General features: G+C 39.8%; 2 protein-coding genes across 2 annotated transcripts in view; both read left to right on the top strand.

Moving 5' to 3' along the window:
• Positions 1 to 291: 291 nt before the first annotated feature.
• On the top strand, positions 292 to 22,763 carry LOC133054811 (zinc finger protein OZF-like). The gene is given in 4 exon segments (XM_061140135.1): positions 292 to 304; positions 1,699 to 1,726; positions 5,525 to 5,613; positions 18,022 to 22,763. A coding segment is annotated over 1 exon segment (1,614 nt). The 5' UTR covers positions 292 to 304; positions 1,699 to 1,726; positions 5,525 to 5,613; positions 18,022 to 18,032; the 3' UTR covers positions 19,647 to 22,763.
• The window catches only part of LOC133054808 (zinc finger protein 83-like), a 38,124-nt gene continuing 19,820 nt past the window's right edge, over positions 5,543 to 23,846 (top strand). Inside the window, exon 1 of the mRNA XM_061140129.1 lies at positions 5,543 to 5,613. Coding sequence (XP_060996112.1) covers positions 5,599 to 5,613 — 15 coding nt within the window. The 5' untranslated portion in view covers positions 5,543 to 5,598. The remainder of the gene's footprint in view (positions 5,614 to 23,846) is intronic.

Genomic DNA, 23,846 nt, shown 5'->3' on the forward strand with positions numbered 1-23,846 from the left:
GAGAAGTGCCCAGGCAGCAAGGAGCACCCAGCACCGGTCCCCCCACCCTCAACGTGGGGCAATACATTTAAAAAAGCATTTCAAATTAATAGGATCAACCTCCCTCTCCCCGCCCCCTGCTCCGCGCCAGCCCTGCCTCCCAGCACTCCCTGCGGGGGCCGGGGGTCTCTCCAGGCTCCTAGCGTCAGACCAAGGCCCCGCCCCCGGAAGTGCCCCTCGTGCCCCTCTGGCCCCTCTGGCCCCTCGGGCGCCGTTCCTTACGGAACCGGAAGCGGACTACGCGAAGAGAAGGTCACCCCACTGAGTAAGTTGCTCGTCCGTACTGTATCTGTGCGGTGGCGGTGGCCCCCTTCCACCTTCTAACTCCATCCTCACGGCATGGGGGTCGGCACGGGCCTAAAATCCCAGCACCCGCCTCTCCGCCCCCAGTCTATCCAGACGTCGCTGTTAGGGGTTGGGTGTGTTTTCCACTGGGTTGAAATCGCAGAGGCTGGTCCCTGCCCTTGCGTTTTCCGCCTTTGGTCTCAGTAGACACCGCCTTTCGCACATTTTCGTGCTTAAAACCCTTTCCTACCTCTGCCCCCCGCCTCATGTAAAGCCCTCCTTCGCGAAGTGGATTCGCGCCCCTCAGCCTCGCCCTCTCGGCCCTTGGAGGCCGCGTCCTCTCCCCGGTCCTGGGATTCTGGAGAGCCCGCCCCGGTCCCTCCCGGCCCCTTCTGTCCTCGCGTCTCCTCAGGCCGCTCCTTCCGCCCCGCGGGCCTCCCCTCCCTGCCAGCCCGTCCCCTCACCCCGCGTAGGGGCAGGTGACCCCGGCCAATGTTTTTCAGCCCCCAGTTTTTCCTTCGGTTGGAAAACGGTCTCTTCCGTAGGCGGCCGTCTTACTGCATCTCCTTTGCCATAAATAAGCGGGCGATGGGATCGGCAGCCGCAGAGAAGAAACCTGAGAGAGGAAAACTGATGAGGTGGAAAGAATAAGGGAAAACGGATGGAGACAGAAGATGGCTGAGGGTCTTGTAAAGAGACCGTAAGATGAAATAGATTTAGCCTTGAAAATAGTAGGTGAATAAAATAGAGAAATTTTAAGAGCCAGGTCTCCAGGGATTGGGCAGCAACATGGGGAGAGGGGGGCCTCGATCACTGGTAGTAAGGGGAGCAACAGCGGTGAGGCACTTCACAGAGATTCTGCGAGAGGATAAAAGGTGGAGCCGTGGCCTTCAGAACATCGTGGTCCTGAGAGAGGAACAGATGACAGCGTGTGACTAGCGGAGCTGAAAGGAAGCATAGCCACGTGTGGTGCCTGAGAGTGGGGAGGAGGGGACTAAGAGGCAGAGGTTTGCAACCGGAGGGCAGAGAGGACGTTGAGCTGGGGGAAGAAAGAAGCAGAAATGTAAAGATATGGGGGGAAAGAGCAACAAGAGGAGAAACAAGTTGCAGAGCGTGGCAGGACAGCAGAGAGAAATAGACCAGCAGAATAGAAAAGATTAAAAAAGAGACAGAAACGGGAGGGAGGCGGGAGATGGAGATAGACAATTAAATGGAAATGCATAATAGTGCAGGTAAAAAAAAAATAGTGCAGGAGAGGGAAACCTGTGTCCAGGTGGGAGGGGTGAGTTAACTGGATTTGGACAAAGTTATGATGCACTGTTTTCTGGCTTTAGAATCTAATAGCTTTCTATTTTGTTTGCTTAAATTATACAGACGAAGATTCATACCGCCAAGCTGGAAGGTTTGTACATTTTGTAATTGTTTGTATGACAAGATAACGTCCCTTTGCAGCCCCTATTGAGCCAAGGAGCAGTGACTTGGCTCAGACAGGTGTGGCTCACCCCCTTCCATTTCCTGGCATGGGATGGAGGGGGCACTAGTGGGGCAAGAAAGGACTAGTTCTGTCCCCACATAGAACCTCTTTGAAGAAACATTGAAAGTGTTTTTCTGTAATGGATTTACTTTTTTCTGTTTCCTTTACAGTTCTTTTGTTGTTAACTTTACATATATACTAGTGCATTAAATATCTGAGTCCCTACAAATAATTACTAAGTTGTGAAATAAATTTGGGGTCATTATGTATTCTACTCATGTGGTTCTTTTCTAAATATGATATATCCTCAATTTTTTAAAAGCATTGACAGCAAGATTATTTCCTTTTATTGATTCAGATATTCTTGACACCAAAGTGCTTTCCATGCCTTATCTTAATGTGTTGGAAAAGTGCTTTCATAACTAGTAAATACATTTAGATTCTTTTGATGAGTACTTGGTAGAAATGTCTTTTATATTAACGGTCAAAACATGGTTTAACCAGTTAGTCTAATTTTTTTTTTTTTTACATAGCATTCACATTTTATTTGGTATTATAAGTAACCTCGAGATGATTTACAGCATATGGGAAGGTGTGTGTAGGTTATATGCAGATACTATGCCAGTTTATATAAGGGATTTGAATCCCTTATATATATTTTTTTCCTCTTTTATTCCTCTGTTCATGATGAAAAAGTTTGCTCAGAGCTTATTTCTAAGCTAAACCCTTACAATGTTTTCTGCACCAGCAGCTGTGCTTCTGCAACTGTTTAAATTACTTTACTTTGATTTTTCTGGAAAAGAAGAATTACCTGTTTGGTGTCTGTGTGATTAGACCTTGAAAGAAGTTTCCTTTGATCAGGTATCTGATAGATGGTATTTTAAATGGGATAGGCAATAAGGACAAACTCTGCCCCCTGAACTTGCAGGATCTCATTTGGGAAACACCCCTATTCTGTTCACTCCACCAAGACTTTTTCAAAAAATGTCTCCCTTCTGGACCTCAGGGAGCCTGCTTATAACATGCAGATGAGAGACTAGACGAGAAACTCAGTCAGAGCAATGCTGACCCTGAAGTGACTGGCCAAACTGGGTATGTGTCTCTGTGTGGCAGTTCTTTTTGGAGAGAGTATCTAGTTTTTGTAGAAGTTTATATGGGTCCCTATCTTCCCAGAATGAAAAACAAAATTGCTGGCTTGGAGACAGGAACACAGGCTCTGAGTAGAAGTGACCGTAGTAGAAATATTTCTCAGCATTAAATGTAAATTTGTGGGTTTCTTTTTTTAAGTTTTAGTTTTGTATAGGGATATAGCTGATTGACAATGTTGTGATAGTTTCAGGAGACCTGTGAGAGTACTCAGGAATACATATACCTGTATCCATTCTCTCCCAAACTCCTCTCCCATCCAGGCTGCCATATAACATTGAGTTCCATGTGCTATACAGTAGGTCCTTGTTGGCTCTCCATTTAAAATATAGCAGTGAGTACATGTCCATCCCAAACTGCCCGTTTATCCCTTCCCCCCCAACCCTGCCACAATCATTCTCTAAGTCTGTGAGTCTCTTTCTGTTTTGTAAGTTCATTTGTATAATTTCTTTTTAGATTCCACATCTAAGGGATGTCGTAAGATATTTCTTCTTCTCTTACTTAACTTCACTCAGTATGGTGATTTCTGGGTCCCTCTGTGTTGCTGCAAATGACATTTTTTTCCGTTCTGTTTAATGTCTGAGTAGTGTTTCATTATATATAAGTACTACATCTTCTTTATCCATTCCTCTGTTAATGGACATTTGGGTTGCTTGCATGTTTTGGCTTCCATGAAGGCAGTTGTTTCAGGCACAGAAAATTATTTTCCTCCAATGTTAGAAGTACGGCCTAAGCTGAGCACACAGGGACCCTTGGGTGCAGGAGGATGGGTGCCTTGTGCTCAGGAGATGGAGCTGAAGGGTGCCTTTCAGCATCCACTCCACAGGTGACTTGTGTTGGGTGTTTGGGGAGGTCAAGGATCATTGTGCAGGGACACTGCTTTGAGAAAGATCTCCATTACTTCTTGCAAGAAATAAATCCTTCCTGCTCCAGGGGAAAAGAGAGACAGAGAAAGGAATCTTTCTACAGTTTTTAGAGTAACATAAGAAAAGTTTCAGACGTCATTTTGTTGTTTACCTTTAGTACTCTTCAGTATTTTGTGTCGCAGATAAAGAAATGTTCAGTTGCACTGTAAAAGCTACGACAGGGGGATTTGGGGTGTTTCCTTGGGAGCTGTTTGGGTCTCGCTGGGGCTTGTGCACTGCTGAAAACATCTTTTATACGTAGTTTTCAAAGATGACAATCTTTGGGCTGAGGTTACAGTGAGTGAAAACATGGTGTTTTGCATCCAGTGGATCTTTGGATATCTTCATACGTACTTTTCTCTCTGGCATGATTTATTAGAGTTTGGGATTTTTTTTGTGTGTGTGGTTTTTTATAGCAGGATGAGTGGATCATTATGGGTTTTATAGAGACTGTGTTGGGCCCCATGAGAGTTTGTAAGTTCATCTGAGTCCAAAAGGGAAGGAATTGATGAGTACTAAGCTTCAAATGGCAGAGAGTTTTCATTAGGGAGGTTTTGCTAGGTATGTTCCATGGACAGGACTTGAGAGGGGCCATTACGTTCTTCAATGTAGGGAGAGATTGTTCCAGGAATCAAGAGGACTGGCAACACCAAGTGAACGGTAGTACAGAGGGACATCCTTGGGAAGGTGTAGCTGCTACTTTTTTGCTGCCAGGCCAGTGCTAGTTCCTCTCCTGTCCTCTCCCACCCTGTCCCAAAACATGTGCCCGCACGTGTTTACACACACACACACACACACAGAATAGGGAACTCTTGTGTACTCTTGGTGGAAATGTAAATGGTATGGCTATTACAGAAAATGACTTAGAGATTCCCTTGTCTAACTATCCAGAGGAAATTAAATCACAAAATTTAGGTCAGTATTTGCAACATGTACAATCTAATGTTGACTGTGGTTCATACTGTGTTTCTATGTACTTGATATTTGTTGAGAGAATAACACTTCAGTATTCTTGCCACACAGAAGTAAAACGCTAGTTGTGAGTTGACAGAAGTGTAAATTTATCAAATAGTCACACTAGATGCCTCATGTGTACATACTTGTTCTTCATCTGTTAACCTCCGTCAAGATGGAAAATAGAATGTGAGGAGTGGACTAGACTTGCCTCCACGGGGTGCTGGTCAACTCAGGTTTGCCTTAGATCGATGAAGAATTCTGGGTATGCATGTTTTATACCCCCTGACCAGAGATTTCTTTTCATATTGTCAGTGTGGGGTCCAATCTCAATAATGTTTAAGGGGCCAGGGTGCATCTAGCATTGAGCATCAGTACTCTCGATCCTCCCATTCCTGAGTGCTGAGATCTGGGCTCAGGGTAGGGGCTGTGCTCTGAGTGGGGATGGACCAGGGCCTGGACTGTGTCCTGAAAGGGATTGTATGAGTTGGACAGCTGAGCGTTAGCTGAGGTGCCCCCTGCTGCTGTTTTCATGAGGCCTTACCAGGAGGGGAGCGAGATTTGAAGGAAAGGGTAGAAAAACTCCCATATTGATCTCTGGTCTCTCCTGTGACAGTGGCAGCCAAAGACTCTTTTCCACCTGATGAGATCTTTGTGTGTGTGTGGTTGGGGCACAGAGAGAGAAGATATGGATTCTAACAGCAGTTTTACAACTTTCAAGGTTGACTTCCAAAGACTTACTTTGCCCAAGGAAGAGCATAGAAGAGGAGGAAGAGGAAAAAAGAGGAGTCAGGCATGGCTCTTTCTCAGGTAAGGTCATATTCTCAGTGGATTCTTACACTGCCTTCCTGAAATGCCCTTCTCTGGGCTCGCCACTCGTGTCTGACTCTGGAGTGTCCTGTCTGACTCCTGTACATGCACACTCACCCGGCGCCTTCCCTCAGGGCCTGTGTCTCCACTTAGATCCCGTCTCCCCATGACCCAGTGACCTGGCCCTTGTGAGGAGGCTCCCCTGGGCACTGTCCTGGGCAGGGCTTCTCACCCACGGGTTGGAGACGGGGTCTCGGTGCTGTTGGGCAGCAGGGATTGCTTAGGGCCCATCGGGATGCGCTCTCTGCTCTGTCAACCAGGGTAAAGAAGTTGAACATTTATATGCATAATATCTGATAAAATCTGAAAAACTGACCAATGAGGGGTAATTCGTTCTTTTTGTAAGGCATTTGAAGCTAAATGAATCAGTCGTTGACTTTGTCTTTTTTTCTTTTTCTTTTTTAGTTATTTTATATTGGAGTAGAGCTGATTAACAGGTTGTGATAGTTTTAGGTGGATGGAAAGGGGACTCAGCCGTACGTACACATGTATCCATTCTCACTCAAACTCCCCTCCCATCCAGACTGTCATATAATATTGGGCAGAGTTCCATGTCCTATACAGGTGGACCTTGTTGGTTATTTATTTTAAATACAGCAGTGTGTGCATGTCCATCCCAAACTCCCTAACTATCCCTTCCCCATTCTTCCCCCTTGGGAACCATGAGTTTGTTCTCTATTTAGACTTCGAATCTTAATGGTTGCAAATGGAAGGGAACGTTCAGAAACAGACATCAGTGGTATAAGGATATTGATTCCTTTTTTTTTGACTGCACCTCATGTCGGCTTGTAGTATCTTAGTTCCCCAACCAGGGTTTGAACCTAGGCCCACGGCACTGAAAGCACAGAGTCCTAACCACTGGACTGCCAGGGAATGTTTTATTCTGTTTTTGAATTTGACCTATAAAATCAATCAAAATCTCTGACAACTGGAAATTCTTGAAATCACTTTCGTCACCTCCATTCCTCAGAGGTTGTCTCTGCACTTGGTGGATTGTATCCTGTGATACGGAAGATTTTACCTTTGTTACAAATAAGGTTCCATCTTCATTCTTTTGCTTGGTTGTATAGAGTTGCTCTATATCATTTGTTATCGAGTTTGTCCTTTACACTTTGTGCAGTCTTTGCACCCTTGTCTGTACATTTTATATCACATTCACTGAATTATTTCTGGTACTCTAATCTGTTCCAGTGGGTTATGTATCTGGGCTTATGCTAGTACAATATCATCTTGATTACTTTGTAATATGTTTTGAATTTTGAAAAGGACAGCCTCCATCTTCTGTTTCAAGAGTATTTTGACTGTTTGGGGTCCCCTTGAGGTTCCCTGTGAATTGTAATTTTTTTTTTTTTTTACAGCAAAAATTGCCTTTGAAATTTTGACAGGGATACCATTAGAATCTAACATTTTCAGTAATAAAGTCATTTTAAAACTATTAGGTCTTCCAATTCATGAGTACAGAGTATCATTTACTTTACTTATGTCCTCGGATATCTCTTAGCAAACTTTAGTAATTTTCAGTGAGCAAATCTTTTACCTCCTTGGGCAATGCTGTCTAGGTTTGTCATAGCTTTTCTTCCAGGGAGCAAGCTTCTTTTAATTTCATGGCTGCAGTCACCATCTCCGGTAATTTTGGAACCAAGAAAATAAAGTCAGGCACTGTTTCCATTGTTTCCCCATCTATTTGCCATGAAGTAATGGGACTGGAAGCCATGATCTTCCTTTTTTTGAATGCTGAGTTTTAAGCCAGCTTTTTCACTCTCTTCTTTCACCATCATCAGGAGACTCTTTAGTTCCTCTCGCTTTCTGTCATAAAGATGGTGTCATCTTTGTATCCGAAGTTATTGATATTTCTCCCTGCAATCTTGTTTCCAGTTTGTGCTTCTTCCAGCCCAGCATTTCAAGTGATGTACTCAACATATAAGTTAAATAAGCAGGCTGACAGTATGCAACCTTGATGTACTCCTTTCCCAATATTGAACCAGTTCATAGTTCCGTGTCCAGTTCTAACTGTTGCTTCTTGACTTGCATACAGGTTTCTCAGGAGGCAGGTATGGTGGTCTAGTATGCACATCTCTTTAAGAATTTTCCAGTTTGATGTGATCCACACAGTCAAAGACTTTGGGTAGTCAATAAAGCAGAGGTAGATGTTTTTCTGGAATTCTCTTGCTTTTTCTGTGTTCCAGCGGTTGTTGGGAATTTGATCTCTGGTTCCTCTGCCTTTTCACAATCCAGCTTGAACATCTGGAAGTTTTCAGTTCAGGTACTATTGAAGCCTGGCTTGGAGAATTTTGAGCATTACTTTGCTAGCATGTGAAATGAGTGCAATTGTGTGGTAGTTTGAACATTCTTTGGCATTGCCTTTTTTTGGGGTTGGAATGAAAACTGACCTTTTCCAGTTTGGTGGCCACTGCTGAGTTTTTCAAATTTGCTGGCATATTGAGTACAGCATTTTAATAGCATCATCTTTTAGGATTTGAACTAGCTCAGCTGGAATTCTATCACCTCCACTATCTTTGTAGTGATGCTTCCTAAGGCCCACTTGATTGCACTCCAGGATATCTGGCTCTATGAGTGATCACACCATTGTGGTTATCTGGATCATGAAGATCTTTTTTGTACAGTTCTTCTGTGTGTTCTTGCCATCTCTTCTGATTGTGGTAGGTCCATACCATTTCTGTCCTTTATTGAGCCCATCTTTGCATGAAATGTTCCCTTAGTATCTCTAATTCTCTTTAAGAGGTCTGAAGTCTTCCCATTCTGTTGTTTTCCTCTATTTGTACTGATCACTAAGGAATGCTTTCTTATCTCTCCTTGCTATTCTTTGGAACTCTGCATTCAGATGTCTGTATCTTTCCTTTTCTCCTTTGCCTTTTGCTTCTCTTTTCCCAGCTATTTGTAGGGCCTCTTCAGACAATCATTTTGCCTTTTTGCATTTCTTTTTCTTAGGGATGGATTTGATCACTGCTTCCTGTAGAATGTTACACACCTCTGTCCATGGTTCTTCAGGCAGTCTGTCTATCAGATCTAATCCCTTCAATCTGTTTGTCACTTCCACTGTATAATCGTAAGGGATTTGATTTAGGTCATAGGTCATACCTGAACGGTCTAGTGGTTTTTCATAGTTTCTTCAATTTAAGTTTGAATTTTGCAGTAAGGTGTTCATGATCTGAGCCACAGTCAGTTCCAGGTCTTGTTTTTGCTGACTGTATAGAGCTTCTCCATCTTTGGCTGCAAAGAATATAATCAGTCTGATTATAGTATTCACCATCTGGTGATGTCCATGTGTAGAGTCTTCTCTTGTGTTGTTGGTCATTTGCTATGACCAGTGCATTCTGTTGGCAAAACTCTGTTAGCCTTTGCCCTGCTTCATTTTAAACTCCAAAGCTAAACTTGCCTGTTCTCCAGGTATCTCTTGACTTCCTACTTTTGCATTCCAGTCCCCTGTGCTGAAAAGGACATCTTTTTTGGGTGTTAGTTTTATAAGGTCTTGTAGGTCTTCATAGAACCATTCAAGTTCAGCTTCTTCAGCATTAGTGGTTGAGGCATAGATTTGGATTACTGTGATTTCGAATGGTTTGCCTTGGAGCTGAACAGAGATCGTTCTGTTGCTTTTGAGATTGCACCCAAGCACTGCATTTTGGACTCTGTTGTTGACTATGATGGCTACTCAATTTCTTCTAAAGGATTCTTGTGTACGGTAGTAGATATAATGACCTATCTTAACCACTCGACTGCTAGGGAATTCCCTGCTGCAGTTTTTAAGGTTATTTTTAGAAGTGGCAGTTTTCTCATGGAGCCTTTTTGGTTTGTACATATAGAACTTTATTACCTAGAGATAATTTTACCTCTGTTTCAATTTGTATAACCTTGACTTCTTTTTCTTGTCTAATGACTGTTGTCTAATGACTTTTTCTTGCTTTGGACTCTCCGTACTTTCTTGAACAGTAATACAGAGTTTACATCTTTTTATTTTCTTGAGTTTTTTTGCTGTTGGATGAAATGTTCTGTACATGTCTGTCAGGTACAATTGTTTTAATTTTTTGTTTCCGTGCATATATGACTTGAATATTTAATTCTGTGCTGACATTTTGCTGTTGTCATTCTCTATATTTCTGTTGTTTGCTTCATATTTGGGTGAGTTCTAATGCTAGGTGTGATATTTGGTCACTCAGTCGTGTCCAGCTCTTTGCCACCCTATGGACTGCAGCACACGAGGCTTCCCTGTCCTTTACCATCTCCCTGAGCTTGCTCAAATTCATGCCCTTTGAGTCTGTGATGCCCTCCAACCTAGATGTATATCTGTTTGTAATTATTCTATCTTCTTGCTGAATTAACCTTTTTGTATAATATCCTTTTGCTCAATTTTTTGTGTTTATTTTTTCTAATATAGTCACCCCTGCTCTCTTTAGGATGGAGTGTCTTTCCAATCCTTTCTCTGTTACTAGATTCGTGTCCTTAGATTTGTGAACGTTCACAGTTCCAGTTCTCTGACACACTCTTTGTGTCTCTCACTCTCTGTTTTTCTCCTGTGACATCCTCTAGGGGTCCCCGCTCAGGCACACTGTACTCTGGTGAGAGGCAGGAGCCCTGGCCAGCCCCCATCAGTCCACTGTAACTTCAGAGGGGATGCATTCAGACTTTACTTTTAATCATGAGATTTGGTGAAATAGTCTTTCATACTTACAATGTATTTTTTTCCATATTCTTTATAGTTGTAATATTTAATTCTTTAAGTAGTTTTTAACTTTGCTTTGTGATCATTTTTTTCTTCATCTCTTTATGTATAATAGTAATAACTTTTCTAAGTTTGACTCAGTCTTTTATGAGTGGAACACAGAAATAAACTCTGCTTTGCATTTGTTAATACCTATCTATGTCAATGTTATGGTTTTCATTGTCTTTATATATAGGTATTCCAGTCAAAGGATTTCAGTCAGAGGATCCTATTTTTTTTCATGTTACTACCATTTGGTACAGTTGATGCTTTTTCATTCTTCCAAAAATGCTGAAATTTACATGAATTAAAACGATGGTGAAAGAAATCATGCACAAATATGTCCAGAGACACCTTCTCTCATTTCAGTTATTTCTGCATTCACATGTGTGTCCATGAGTTCATGAATCTAGAAGTGAATGGTTTTCATAAAAGACATCATGATTTTATAACTGTGTACTGTATTATAGTTCAAAGTATAAATATATTCCGTGACCTTGCATTTTTCCTACACTCTCTTGTTCATGGTTCAGATAGTAAGATTACTAACATGTTATATGTATGTGTTTGTGTGTGCATATCTGTAATCTTTTATTGCCTTCTGTGTTGTTCACTTTGAACTTATTTCAGGTCTCAGGGAGCCCTCTGTCATTGTGCTTCTAATCCTATTCTTTTTTTTTTTTTTTCTTAATGCTCTTCTGTTACTTCAGTTTTTGCTTCTTTGTCTTCAGTTTAAGACTGCATTCTCTTTAATTGAGGTTCTTGCTGTATGATTTCTTATGTACAGCTGTATAATTTCTTACATACAGAAACTCAAATCTCCAGATGTCTCTGATACTTGTCTCTGTAGAATAGCATGTCTTTCTCTACTGAGCTATGACGTTCATAGCCATAAAGCATTTAGAATATACATAGCATCATTGAAGTATTCGAACACTTTTAGTTATTGCTGCTGTTCTTATGATTATAATTTAAAATTTTGACCTTTTTTTTAATAGCACTGTTGACTTTGTCATTTCTGATGCCACCACTCATAGTGTAGCTCATCTAGATATTGAATAGCAGTCAGTGTGTAAAACATCGTCTAACACTTCTGGAGGAACAACTCATTGTAGAATCTTACTTACATGTATTTCATGTATTGTCCACAAAAATGAAAAATCCATGTTGATTACAGGTTATCATAATCTCTGTGTAAAAGCATAAGGAATTAAAATTAGAGACCCGTAATTTCCTCCAAATAGCTTTTCTTGGATCTGTCAGAGAACAAACTTCAACTTGATCCTTTCCCTTCTCGTCTTCTTCTGTGTGAAAATAAGAGCTCTCCTCATGGCCCCTTGGTGAAATGTGTTTTCATTTCAGGCACAGTTGACCTTCAAGGATGTGGCCATAGAGTTCACTCAGGAGGAATGGAAATGCCTGGACCCTGCTCAGAGGGCCTTGTACAGGGACGTGATGGTGGAGACCCTCAGGAACCTAGTCTCCTTGGGTGAGGATGACTTCCCTCTGAAGTTGGGATCTGCCCTGGGGTATCACTGCATTTCCCACTGTGTGCCTCTTGGGAGCCCCGGTTTTACTTGACTGATCTGAAATCCCTATTGATTCCGACATGAAGAGCTTCAGGATGCAGCATCAGGAGTTTAAATCTACCTTTTCCTCTGACGATCTGCCCACTTCATGATACATCAGGAGTTCCAGAGCTTTTGTAGTTATAAAGCTCAATGGAAAACTTTTAACACACCCCTTTTCCTGTTTCTTACCCATGTACTTTTGATTCAGGAGTTTTAGGAAAAGACAATGTTTCTGTGCATTATACTGTTCCCTGTGTATTCAGAAGGAGATAAACAGCAGGTGAATTTTGGAAATATTTTTCTGTTCCTCTCTGTATTCCATCAATCCTCAGTTGAACAGGGAACTAGGATTCTGGCAAAGCCACAGCAAGTCATGTGTCTTTCCTCTTATGTGGAGGTATTTCTGTTTCTTATCTGAATATTTTACCCACTTTGTAACAAGATAAAGAGCCCTGGTCAGTGGAGAGTAAGGTGAATGCCTTTGGTGGTGTATCAAAGTGTGAACACAGTTCAGATCTCAGAAGGGTCTGGGGGAGCCTCACTATCAATAGTGTTTACGTAAAGACTTTCCCCTCGTCAGAGAATTCTATAGGAAGTACAAACATTTACCTACTATGTGAACTCTCAGAGGAAATTTTTCTTCTCTGTAAGCTATCCCTCTTGTCTTTCCACGTGGAAAATGTATTCTTTCACCTCTAGTGGTGCCACATCCCCACCAGGGACAAAGGCAGATCTTCTATCATGATCTGCAGCGCTCTGCCATCTGACTCCTGTGAACTCCTGTTGCTTGCCTTAGAGGAGCTTGAGGTGGACTTTTAAAGGGGCCTCTTACTCCCTCATCTCTTTTTCTCGACTTCACTCCATTGGCAATCCAGTTCCCAGTCCACAGAGATAAGAGCTGACTCCTCCAGACAACAGTCCCTGAACCTTTGCTCATTCCATCTCCATTTGATGTTTTTAGAAGACTTCATCAGAAGGGGGAAAGCACTGGCTGCTCTCTGATTGCATTTGGCACCCCAGAATCTGCATGGAGCTGTCTCTCGTTCTGTCTGCTTGTTTGGATCCCTCTTCTATTCCTTCTCTTCTGCCTTGGCCACACTCTTCAGGCTTGTGTGTAACAGGGTGATGCATTCTGTTTCCTGTTCTTATTTTGCAGGAAAACTAAACACAGTGGACACAGTCATGCTGTCTTTGATCCCCAGTCCTAATGAGGAGCATTTGTGTGTCTTTCAGGCTCTTAGTTTGGTGTCGGTGGCTGGAGCACATTGTTCTGTCTGAAGATCTTGTGATGTATGACACACATATCTCATGTATTTTTCACTCCTGTACTGTTCTATCTAGTCTGGGAATGTATTCTCTTCCTGATATACTCTTTTAAGTTTGTGTATGATTTTTGCCTCTGAAGTTTGTTTATGAAATACATAGTCCTAGGCTCTGAAATTATATCCAGACTCTTTGCTGTGATAATCCACCCTCAGTTAATCAATTCTTTCTGGTGGACTCTCTGTTACTGGGTAACAGATAAATTTGATGGAGAATACCATCCCTCGTGTATTGTAATATTTTCCTGCTATATAGAAAATTACCACTTCACCCTGTAGTGAAGTGGTCTGCATGTTCTATGATACAAAACAGGAAATATCACCAGAACCTGACTGATAAATCTTTCTGGGTGTTTTTCCGGTTTTTGAGCAATTTCACAAAAGCCTGTCTCAGTAGCATTGTGACAGTGATGTTCACATGTGCTGTGACCATCCCCTTTCATTCTCAGTAAATGGTATAGGAATTCTTCCTCAGGATAACATTATCTCAGTTCACATCCTCATATTTTGAGGCTATTGTGTAAACTGTTGTTAATGTCTTTTGGTCATCTATGTGCCATTGTTCTTTGTACATCAACAGCTGATTTTGAAACATCTAAATCAGAGAACTTAGGAAGTGGAGTGATATACTTTTAATCTGAACTGTAATTCATTTTTTGTTTAATAGACTGTCCAGTCCCCATGGAGTGGTCCTCACCCCCTGTGGAACGTCACTGGGCCACATACTCAAGAGTTTATTTCTGATGTCTCTGTTGTATACCACTGGTCTATCTGTTTTTATGCTCTTACCACGCTGCTTGGGTTAGTTTAGGTTTCTAAGAATTTTGAAATAATTGTGAAACTTCCACCTTTCTTCTTTTCAATCTTGGTTTTGCTATTGAGTGTCTTTTGAGAATGCATTTGACTCTTAGGATGTATCTGTTTCTTCAAAAAAATCACAATAATACTTGTTACACACTGTTGGGATTTTCTTGGGGATTGGGTTGACTCTGTTGACCACTCAGGGTAGTATTTACACCCTGATCGTATTTACTTCTAATCCATTGAGCTTGGGATGTCTGCATTAATTTGACTTTTCAGATATATTTCAGCTGTGTTTTCAGTTCATAGTGCATATATCTTTCCCTTCTTCTGTATGGTGTTGCTGAACACTTTATTTTTTTGATGGTATCGTAAATGGAATTTTCTGAATTTAATTCTTGATTTTTTTATTGTTAATTTAGGGAAAAAGTATTGATTTTTGTATATTGTCATTTTTATGAGTTCATTGTTATTATTATTATTTTTTTTTGAGTTCATTATTTTTATCATTTTTTTTTTCCAGAATCTTCAGAGCTTTTTATTTATTTTATTTTGCCACAACACGCACCATGTGGGATTCTAGATCCCCCACCAGGGATCGATCCTGGCAGTGGAAGCCTGGAGTCCTAACCTTGCCAGGACCGCCAAGGAATTCTCCAGGGTTTCTTACATTTCATTTGTCAACAGAGATGTTTTGCTTCTTTTTTCTATTGGGATTGTTTTATGTGTTTTTACTACCTTTGAGTTCTTGCTAGAAATTCTAGTAATTTCTTTTTTTAGAGATAGTGCAAGTATCCTTGTTTAGTACCTTTGCGTTCTTACTAGAAATTCTAGTAATTTCTTTTTTTAGAGATAGTGCAAGTATCCTTGTCTAGTACCTTTGCGTTCTTGCTAGAAATTTTAGTAATTTCTTTTTTTAGAGATGGTGCAAGTATCCTTGTCTAGATGTTAGGGGAAAAGTTTTAAGTCATTCCACATTGAGTATGATGTTAGCTGTGGGCTCTTGATACACGTCCTTTATTGTGTTGAGATCATTTTTTTCTATTTCTAGTTTACTGAATGTTTCTATCATATTTTTAGCATTTTCACCTGAGGGAACCTCTGGGAATGGTGAGGCTTGTGCCAGTTCATTCTCAATGCAATGTAAGGAGGAGGAGGGGAGTCAAAGGCCAGGAAATTGTCATGAACTTTCCTACATTTTTCAGTTTAGTGTTTTCTGGACAGGCATCTGTTTGAGTGTTGCTGCTCCTTTACCAGTTGGGTGAGTTTTCCCAAATTGTTTTCTGCTTTTTTGTTTTTTCTGCTTTGTTTTAACTTGGCTCCCTCATGGGTAATGAGTGCCTGTGGTTTACTACTGTCCTGCTGACATCACTCCTCATGGTTTTTTCCTTTGAGAGTTTGTGTTAAGAATTTAATGATATGATTTCTAGTTTTTAGAGAGGCCAGCTAAAAGAACGGTGTTATGTTTAATAATAAGGAGAGTTAGCATAAAAATTTTGTATACAAAAGTATATTATGTAATTAATATTTTAGTTACTTTTTTCTTTTTTAACTTACTTAACTGTTTTGATTATATCCTGAAATATGTCTTGATTATATCTTCAGGCTTTGTCAGTCACTTTCTCCTATCTTTGTTTGTTTCCTCATACAAACTCTGCTAACCCAACTAGGAGACCTTCATTCTGAAATCACGATCTCCCTCCTTTACAATACTGTTGATCTGATTACTTTGCTCTGCATTTGTGTGTACAGATTAGACTCCTTGTAATGGTCTTCTCCTGGTTTTTTCTTCTGCTTTCTGCTGAGAACATTATTGCAGAGTCCCCTGGAATACTATGTATGTTTATATTGAGCATATATGCGGAAATATAGTCACTAAAATACTCAGTTGGATACACTGCATAGCAAATAGTGTAATAGATTGAGAGTTAATTTCCTTCTACAGTGTTTAAATCTCATTTGGTTTTTTCCCATACTCATAGTATAATTCCCCTAGTTAAAAATGGTACAGAAGTATACTATTACTAAACCAATTCTTCTTTTGTTTTAAGGTCAGTATTTTAGTTGCCCTTGTACAGTGGTATTCACACAGTCAAAAGCTATGCAGATATGTGTACTCTGTGCTCCACTCAGGCCGTTTCTCAGTTTGATCTTTCCTTATTACATGGTACCATGATGTGAATGGAAAGATTCTTATTTTCTAATATATTTAAGTTATATCCTAAATGTCTCAATTTCCACAGCACTCTTTCACCATCCCGCCACCATTCACTTTACTTACACTGTAAAAATAACACCTCTGTGTATTGAACAGCTTTCTCATGACACAACCTAAATCACTTTGTGCAGCTGTGACAACTCAGAAACCATTTCCAGGAGGGGTGGCTGAATCCCCTTAGTAGTTACACAGCTCACTTCTTGTGTCTTCCTTGATGTTTTCTTTCTTAACTCCTGATATTTGTCATAGTGTTTTGTAATCTAGACTGCTTGGGTGGACAGTCATGTTTAGGAATATGTTGTCTCAGTCTGTAGATCAAAATTCATAGTGTGGTTCTCACTGTGTTCAGTGTCAATTGGGGTCATGTACATAAATCTGTGATTCCACTTTCCTTACTTGAAACATTGTGATTATTTTCCTCAAGACTTTCAAAAGAAATTAGTAATGTTAGATGGCATGAAATGTCTTTTTTTGGTGGGGGGGGGCACACCATGCTGCTTATAGGATTTAGTTTCCCAATAGAACCTGGACCTAGCTCAGTGAAAGTGGTGAGTTTTAACCACTGAACTGCCAGGGAATTCTCAGAAATAGTGCTTTTTTTTTTTCTTTTGAGAAAGATCTTTATTTGCTTTAAAATTTTTACAGTAGTAAAAATTATATATTATACATTGTGTGTGTGTAGGCACAGTCATTAAGTCATGTCGAACTCTTTTGTGACCCCCTTAGACTGAAGCTGACCAGGCTCCTCTGCTAATGAAATTTTCCAGGTAGAATACTGGAGTGGGTTGACATTTCCTACTCCAGAAATAGTGCATTTTTATATTAACAAATCAAAAGTGACTTTTGTATAAAAATATCATTCAGGTATGTTTATTATATCCATTTTTTCTATTATATATTGTATTCCTTTTTCTTGCAATTTGTTCTCAACCATATTGTATATGACCCTAGTTAAATAAATTCGCAATATATATTTTGGAGACAATGACCTGGATATTTTAGGGCACTGCACAGGTACGGAGTTGCTCTGTGTAATAGCTGTTAATGTAAGTGGGGAATATTTCATTTATTAATATTTAAATTTTATTTGTAGAAGGTGGTCTTTTAGAATTTTTATGCTGCTTCATGGGTACATAGTTTTGCAGGAGGTATTTAAAACAACATTTTATTTTTTAAAAAACTTTTATCACATTTGCTATTTTCTCTGTTATATTTGTTTCTGAATTTGAAACTGCCACTCATTGCGATTATTCATTAAATAAGTTCGTTTTGGATTATTCATTGTTGCAATAGATTTTTTCAGATTTTTTAGCATTCATTTATATTTAACAAGTATGTATAATATATTTATAGTATAATATTTTCTCCTCAGTTATGAGGCACCAGTAAGTATTTTTAATGATAATTGGTATGTGCTTTGGCGTCATGTTTGGAATACACACTTTTGATAGGTAACAGAAGTTTTTACAATGAGTGTTTTTATGTAAGTTGTTTGAAAATTGGGTGCCCTAAAAGTAAGTGGAATTATCTCAGATCACTTTATCTTTACTAAAGAATCATTCATTTTGTGTTTGCAAAGGTTTTAATATCATGATGGGGAATTTTCATAACTCCTTTTTATGTCAGTACTAGTTTGGTGTAATATCACATATTTAACATGATATATTTACTTAGGAATTGTAATGAATAGGATTACTTATGGTTCTTTATATCTTGTAGATATCTCTCATATGCATGTTATCAAGAAATTACAACTAAATGCAAACATTTATAGAGGAGAAGGATTCCAAACATTGATACTGGGAAGACACAAAAGGAATAAAACTGAAGATTTTTACCTCAGGGAAATCCAGGAAAATATGTGTGACTTTGAGTCTCAGCCAAGAGATGAGGAAAGAAATTACAAAGGAAAGTGTGTATCCCATGACAAAAATCTCCCCTGTAAGAGACAGCGACATGGTAGACACATTGCAGGAATTCAGCCTATTGAAAACAGACTTCCTTTAAACTTTGAGAATGAACTGCAGCTTTGTAAAAGTGAACAGAAAATTGATGAATTTAATGATGCTCACAGGAGTATCATCATTAATGCCTCATTTTCACCACTTCAAGGAATTTCTTCTACTATCCAGTCCAACCTTGGTAATCCATGTGTGAATGATTTTATGCATCCTTCAGTACTGACACAAGATCAGAGGGCACACAAGGAGAGCCCTTACAATTGTAACCAGAGTGGTCAAACCATTCATCAACGCTTAAACCTCACTCAACATCAGTTGATCCATACAGAAGAGAAAATCTTTAATTGTGATGTATGTCACAAAGTGTTTAGTCAACATTCAGACCTTGCTATTCATCAAACAATTCATACTGCAGAGAAATCTTACAAATACAATGAGTGTGGCAAAACCCTTAACTGTGGATTGCAACTCACCGGACATCAAATAATCCATACAAAAGAGAACTTATATAAGTGTGATATATGTGAAAAAGTGTTTACTCAAAGTTCATACCTTACAGTTCATCAGAGAATACATACTGGAGAGAAACCATACAAATGTAATGAATGTGGCAAGGTGTTTAGTCAGAATTCATACCTTGCAAAACATCGCAGAATTCATACTGGAGAGAAACCTTACAAATGTAGTGAATGTGGCAAAGCTTTCAGTCAAAAAGGAAACCTTGCAAGTCATCAGAGAATTCATACTGGAGAGAAACCTTATAAATGTAACGAATGTGGTAAGATGTTCAGTATTAGATCAACCCTTGTCAGTCATCAGATCATTCATACTGGAGAGAAACATTACAAATGTAATGAGTGTGGCAAAACTTTTTATTTTGGCTCACATCTCATACAACATCAAATCATCCATTCAGGAGATAAACCATATAAATGTGACATCTGTGGGAAAGTCTTTGGTCAAAATTCATACCTTGCAGTTCATCGGAGAATTCATACTGGGGAAAAGCCTTATGAATGTAAAGACTGTGGCAAAATCTTTAATCACAGCTCAAACCTCAAGAGACATCAGATAATCCATACAGGACAGAAATTATGTAAATGTGATATATGTGGCAGAGTCTTCAGTTATAATTCATACCTTGCAATTCACCGGAGAACTCATACTGGAGAGAAACCTTACAAATGTAACGAGTGTGGCAAGGTCTTCAATCGGAATTCAAATCTTGCAATTCATCAGAGAATTCATACTGGAGAGAAACCTTACAAGTGTAACGAGTGTGGCAGCTGCTTTAGTCGAAAGGCGTACCTGGCAAAGCATCAGAGTGTTCATACGAAAGGGAAACCTTACAAAAGTAAAGACTGTTAACAAGCCTTTACTTAAATCTCAGCCGTCACTACATTTGTTGTCATTCAGTTGCTAAGTCATGTCTGACTCCTTGCAAACCCATGGGCTGCAGCACACCAGGCTTCCCTGTCCTTCACTGTCTCCTGGGGTTTGCTCAAACTCATGTCCATTGAGTCAGTGACGCTGTCTTAACTATCTCATCCTCTGTTTCCCTCTTCTACTTTTGCCTTCAGTCTTTCCCAGCATCAGGGACTTTTCTAATCAGTCAGCTCTTCATATCAGGTAGCCAAAGTACTGGCTTCAGCTTCAACATCAGTCCTTCCAATGAATATTCAGGGGTGATTTCACCTACTCTAACTGGACAGAGGCTCTAGACATGTATTGAGCTAGAGGCTCAATGAATTTTGAGTCAAAATTCATACCTTAAGGTGAGCTGATGTTTCATGTTGGAGAGAAACCTGACAAATATAATGACTGATAAATTTGTCAGTGTACTGTGAAGCCTACCTTCCTGTCAGGTAACCCACATTGATGACAAACTTTAAGGAAGTGTTTTTAGCAGGTGTTGCCATCTTAGGCTGCATTGAAAATATCATTCTGGAGAGAAATCAGATAAGTGTGTTTAGTCTGACTAGCCCTTTAGACAATTCATTCACCAAAGATTTCTTTCTGGAGATTATTACCTCACAAATGCTAGGAATCGGCAAAACCTTTACGCGGGGCTCACATTCTACCAGTCATCAAATAATCTGTGCTGGACAGAACATTACACATGTAATGAATGGGGCAAGGTTCCAAATTAATGCTCTCTCGTCACTGGATATTGGAATATTTATCCTGGAGAGAAACCACAGAAATATAATGTGTGGCAAGGATTTTACCCAAAGATCATAAGATGGGGGAGTTACTGGAATTATCTCTTACAAATGTAACAAGTGTGGCAAAATCTTCACCTTGAGTTCAAGTATGAGGCAACAAGGGAGAGTCCATTGAAGAAAAACCCTACCGAGGTCTTATCCAGGCTGCACAATTCATCAGACTTCTCAATACATACCTTTGAAGGAAACCACACAAACTAATATGTGTGCTAAGGCTTGTACCTGAAGATAAAACCACTGAAATAGATTTAATCTGGAGAGCAGTGTTTCAAGTATAATGTTATAAAAGTTTTCATCAGGTATCTCCAACTTGGTGTAATGGTTCATTTCATACAGGTCAGAAACTAAAGAGATTTACTGAACGTGGAAAGAATTTGATGAAGCATTGCTTCCTGAGGTTTCATCACAAAACGCCTCATATTGGGGATGATCCTTACAAATGTAACGAAGTAGGTAAAGTTTTTGCACAGTTCTTAAATTAGCCTGTGTGTCAGCCAATCCATAAAAGGAATAAGTAAGTCTGCAGTTCTCTTAAGATTAATGGGAGATCGTTACGTTCTTCAGAATTATTACAAGTCATAATAAGTTAAAATTTGTGGAATGATTTGTATATGACATGAAAACATATGTGTAAATTGGCAATTGTCTTCACTCTGTAAATATTCTATTAATTGTGTTTTCTTGAAGAGGCCACATTACAGTTTATGCCATTCAACCTGAAGTTTGAAGTCTGTTGACCTTAATCTTCATTACAGGTCTTTGATGATGGTCTCTGGGAAGGAGTCAGTAAGGAGTCAGTGAAGGAGCCAATTTCATTGGGTTTCGTTCATCCACATCTACGTTCCCTGGAAAAACAAGGACCCTTAATTACCAAATTCACTAGTGTATTAATTAGCGTCAGGGAGGGGCAGAGAATAGTGTAAAATTCTTGTTGCCCATCGTGCTTGTTATGTTGAGGGTCTATCCATGGATAGAGCACAGTTAGTTACAGAACATAATCCTCTGCTAGGTGACCATGAGCAGAGCAGTAAGGACACTGAGGGATGCGACTGTTCATGAGAGGAGAGGGAAGGTTACTAGGGACGGATTATGTGGTAGGAACAGTGCCCAGAAAGCGTTGGTTACTTTCTCCATTGCATGGTGAATAGGTGTTGTTTACATCTGTGTTTTTTTTTTTTTTTTTTTGCTGTACCGTGTAGCATATGTGATCTTAGTTAACCAGGGATCAGACCTGTGCCCACTACAGTGGAAGCACAGAGTCTTAACCCCTGGACTGCCAGGGAAGTCCCTGCATCTGTGTTTAATGAGTCTTAATCTTGGGAATTGTAGGGAGAGCAGTTAGGATGAGAGGAAAATTTAATTACTGGGATGAGCCTTCGTGGAGGGTAGGCTTACAGTTTGAACTTCCAGTTTGTCTCAAAGGAGCACTCAGGCTTTTTTTCCCTTTAATTAGTTTGTTCGGATAGGCTGAAAAAGAAAAAGTTCTTCCTCAACATTAAAAAGTGTCAATAGTCAAACATCAAAAATGAAATTAGGGGAAATTCCCTGGCAGTCCAGTGGTTAGGACTCAGTACTCACACTGCCAAACTGACAGGTTCAATCCATGGTTAAGAAACTAAGAGCCCATAAGCCAAAAAAAAATTTTTTAATGGGATTAGACTTCAGAGAACTTAACTGAAGCAGTCTCCTCTCACCTGCCAACTAGTGTGCCTCACAAGCGTCCTATGTTAATAAGTCTGCTCCTTCTTTGCCTGCCACTTTGCTGAATTCCTTCTGTGCTGAGACACAAAGAACCTGAGCCTCAGTAAGTCCAGGCTCCAGATACTGAAACCCCCACCAGGTGGGAGACACTAAGCCTGCTGCCCACCAGCAGGTAGAACCCAGAGCAGTTGGAGCCAGAAGGTTTATGAGGCTGACTGCCACTTACCTCACCACCAGCCAATCAAAGGAGAGTTCACGAGCCGACCACACCCACTTTGAGCCATTACTATAAAACTCACTACCCGCTCTTGTTTGAGACACACAGTTTTGAAGGCATTAGCCCACTGTGGCCCCTTTGCTGGGCAAAGCAATAAAGCTAAACTTCTCTACTTTGGGGAAAAAAAAAGCAAAACACCCATTTGCTTACTCCTGAAACTTCTGAGTTAATTGGCTTGGAAAATTACACTTTTTGTCTTGGTAATTTATTACATTTGTTTTCCACAGCACATGTTCAATATGGTTCTGTAAAATACTTGTAAGATACTATTTAAATAAACTTCTGGAGATATTTTTACTCTAGTTTTAATTAATTTTTGGAAATGCTGACTAGATAATAATGAAACAATTTACTCGATTTTCCAAATGGTGTTAAATTTCAGTTTTAAATTATGCTATTACTTGATATGTGTTGTTTACTTTTATGCTGTAATAAATACTTTCAATCATTTCTTTAGCAGTATTTTTTTCCTGACAGATGTGTTTGTCCTGTTTTATAGCAGGGGTTACTAGGTGGTTTTGGGACTCTTAGGATGCAATGATGCTCAAAAGGCAATGACGGGTACAAAGTAGATGCAGTATAAACATAAAAACAATTAGTTTGGGGCTTTATTTCAGTGAAAGAACTGAGATGGCAAAAGCGTGACAGGAAATCTTTTTTGTGGGACACCCAATATCCTCCACATAGAATTTGTTCACAGCCAAGAATAATGTATTTATCTTTGCTAAGTGATCTTGATTTTGATTTATATTACCATTTTTGGTGAGCTGCATAGGTTGCAGGATCTTAGCTCCTTAACCAGGGATTGAACCTGGGCCCCACAAGTAAAAGCAATGAGTGCTAACCCTGGACCACCAGGGAATTCCTTGATTTATGCTATCTTTAATATGAATTCTTTGTGTTACATTTCTGTTACTAATATTTTATGATAGATTTTTGAATCTTCATGGAGGATCTGAATCTTCATGGGGGATTTAATTATTTACTTTCTCTTTTTCTATTTGTCTAGTTTTGTTTCCTAGTAATTCTGGCCTCATAAATTGAGTTGAAGGTGCTTCTTCTGTTTCTTTTCTTGAAAAGAAATCACATAGAATTGCCAGTAATTCTTTTTAAATTTGATAGAATTGTAAAATGCTGTTTTTGCAACTTTGTTAAATTACCTTTTGTAAAGTAGAGCCCCTGAGTGTTGAATGTTAGGCAACAGTTCTGCAGAAGACCGCAAGGGAGAGTGAAGTGGAGACGTTTATTACACAGAATCTTGAGGAGCTACAAGGTACATCTGGAGGGAACATGTAGAAAGTCCAGGCAGGGTCTATGCAGAGCATGATGGAGGAGTTTAATTAAGCTCTCACAGTCACTATCTCTGCTTTTTGAGTTTCT

This window comes from Dama dama, chromosome 4 (genome assembly GCF_033118175.1).
Source record: "Dama dama isolate Ldn47 chromosome 4, ASM3311817v1, whole genome shotgun sequence".
In the NCBI taxonomy this organism is placed as follows: Eukaryota; Metazoa; Chordata; class Mammalia; order Artiodactyla; family Cervidae; genus Dama; species Dama dama.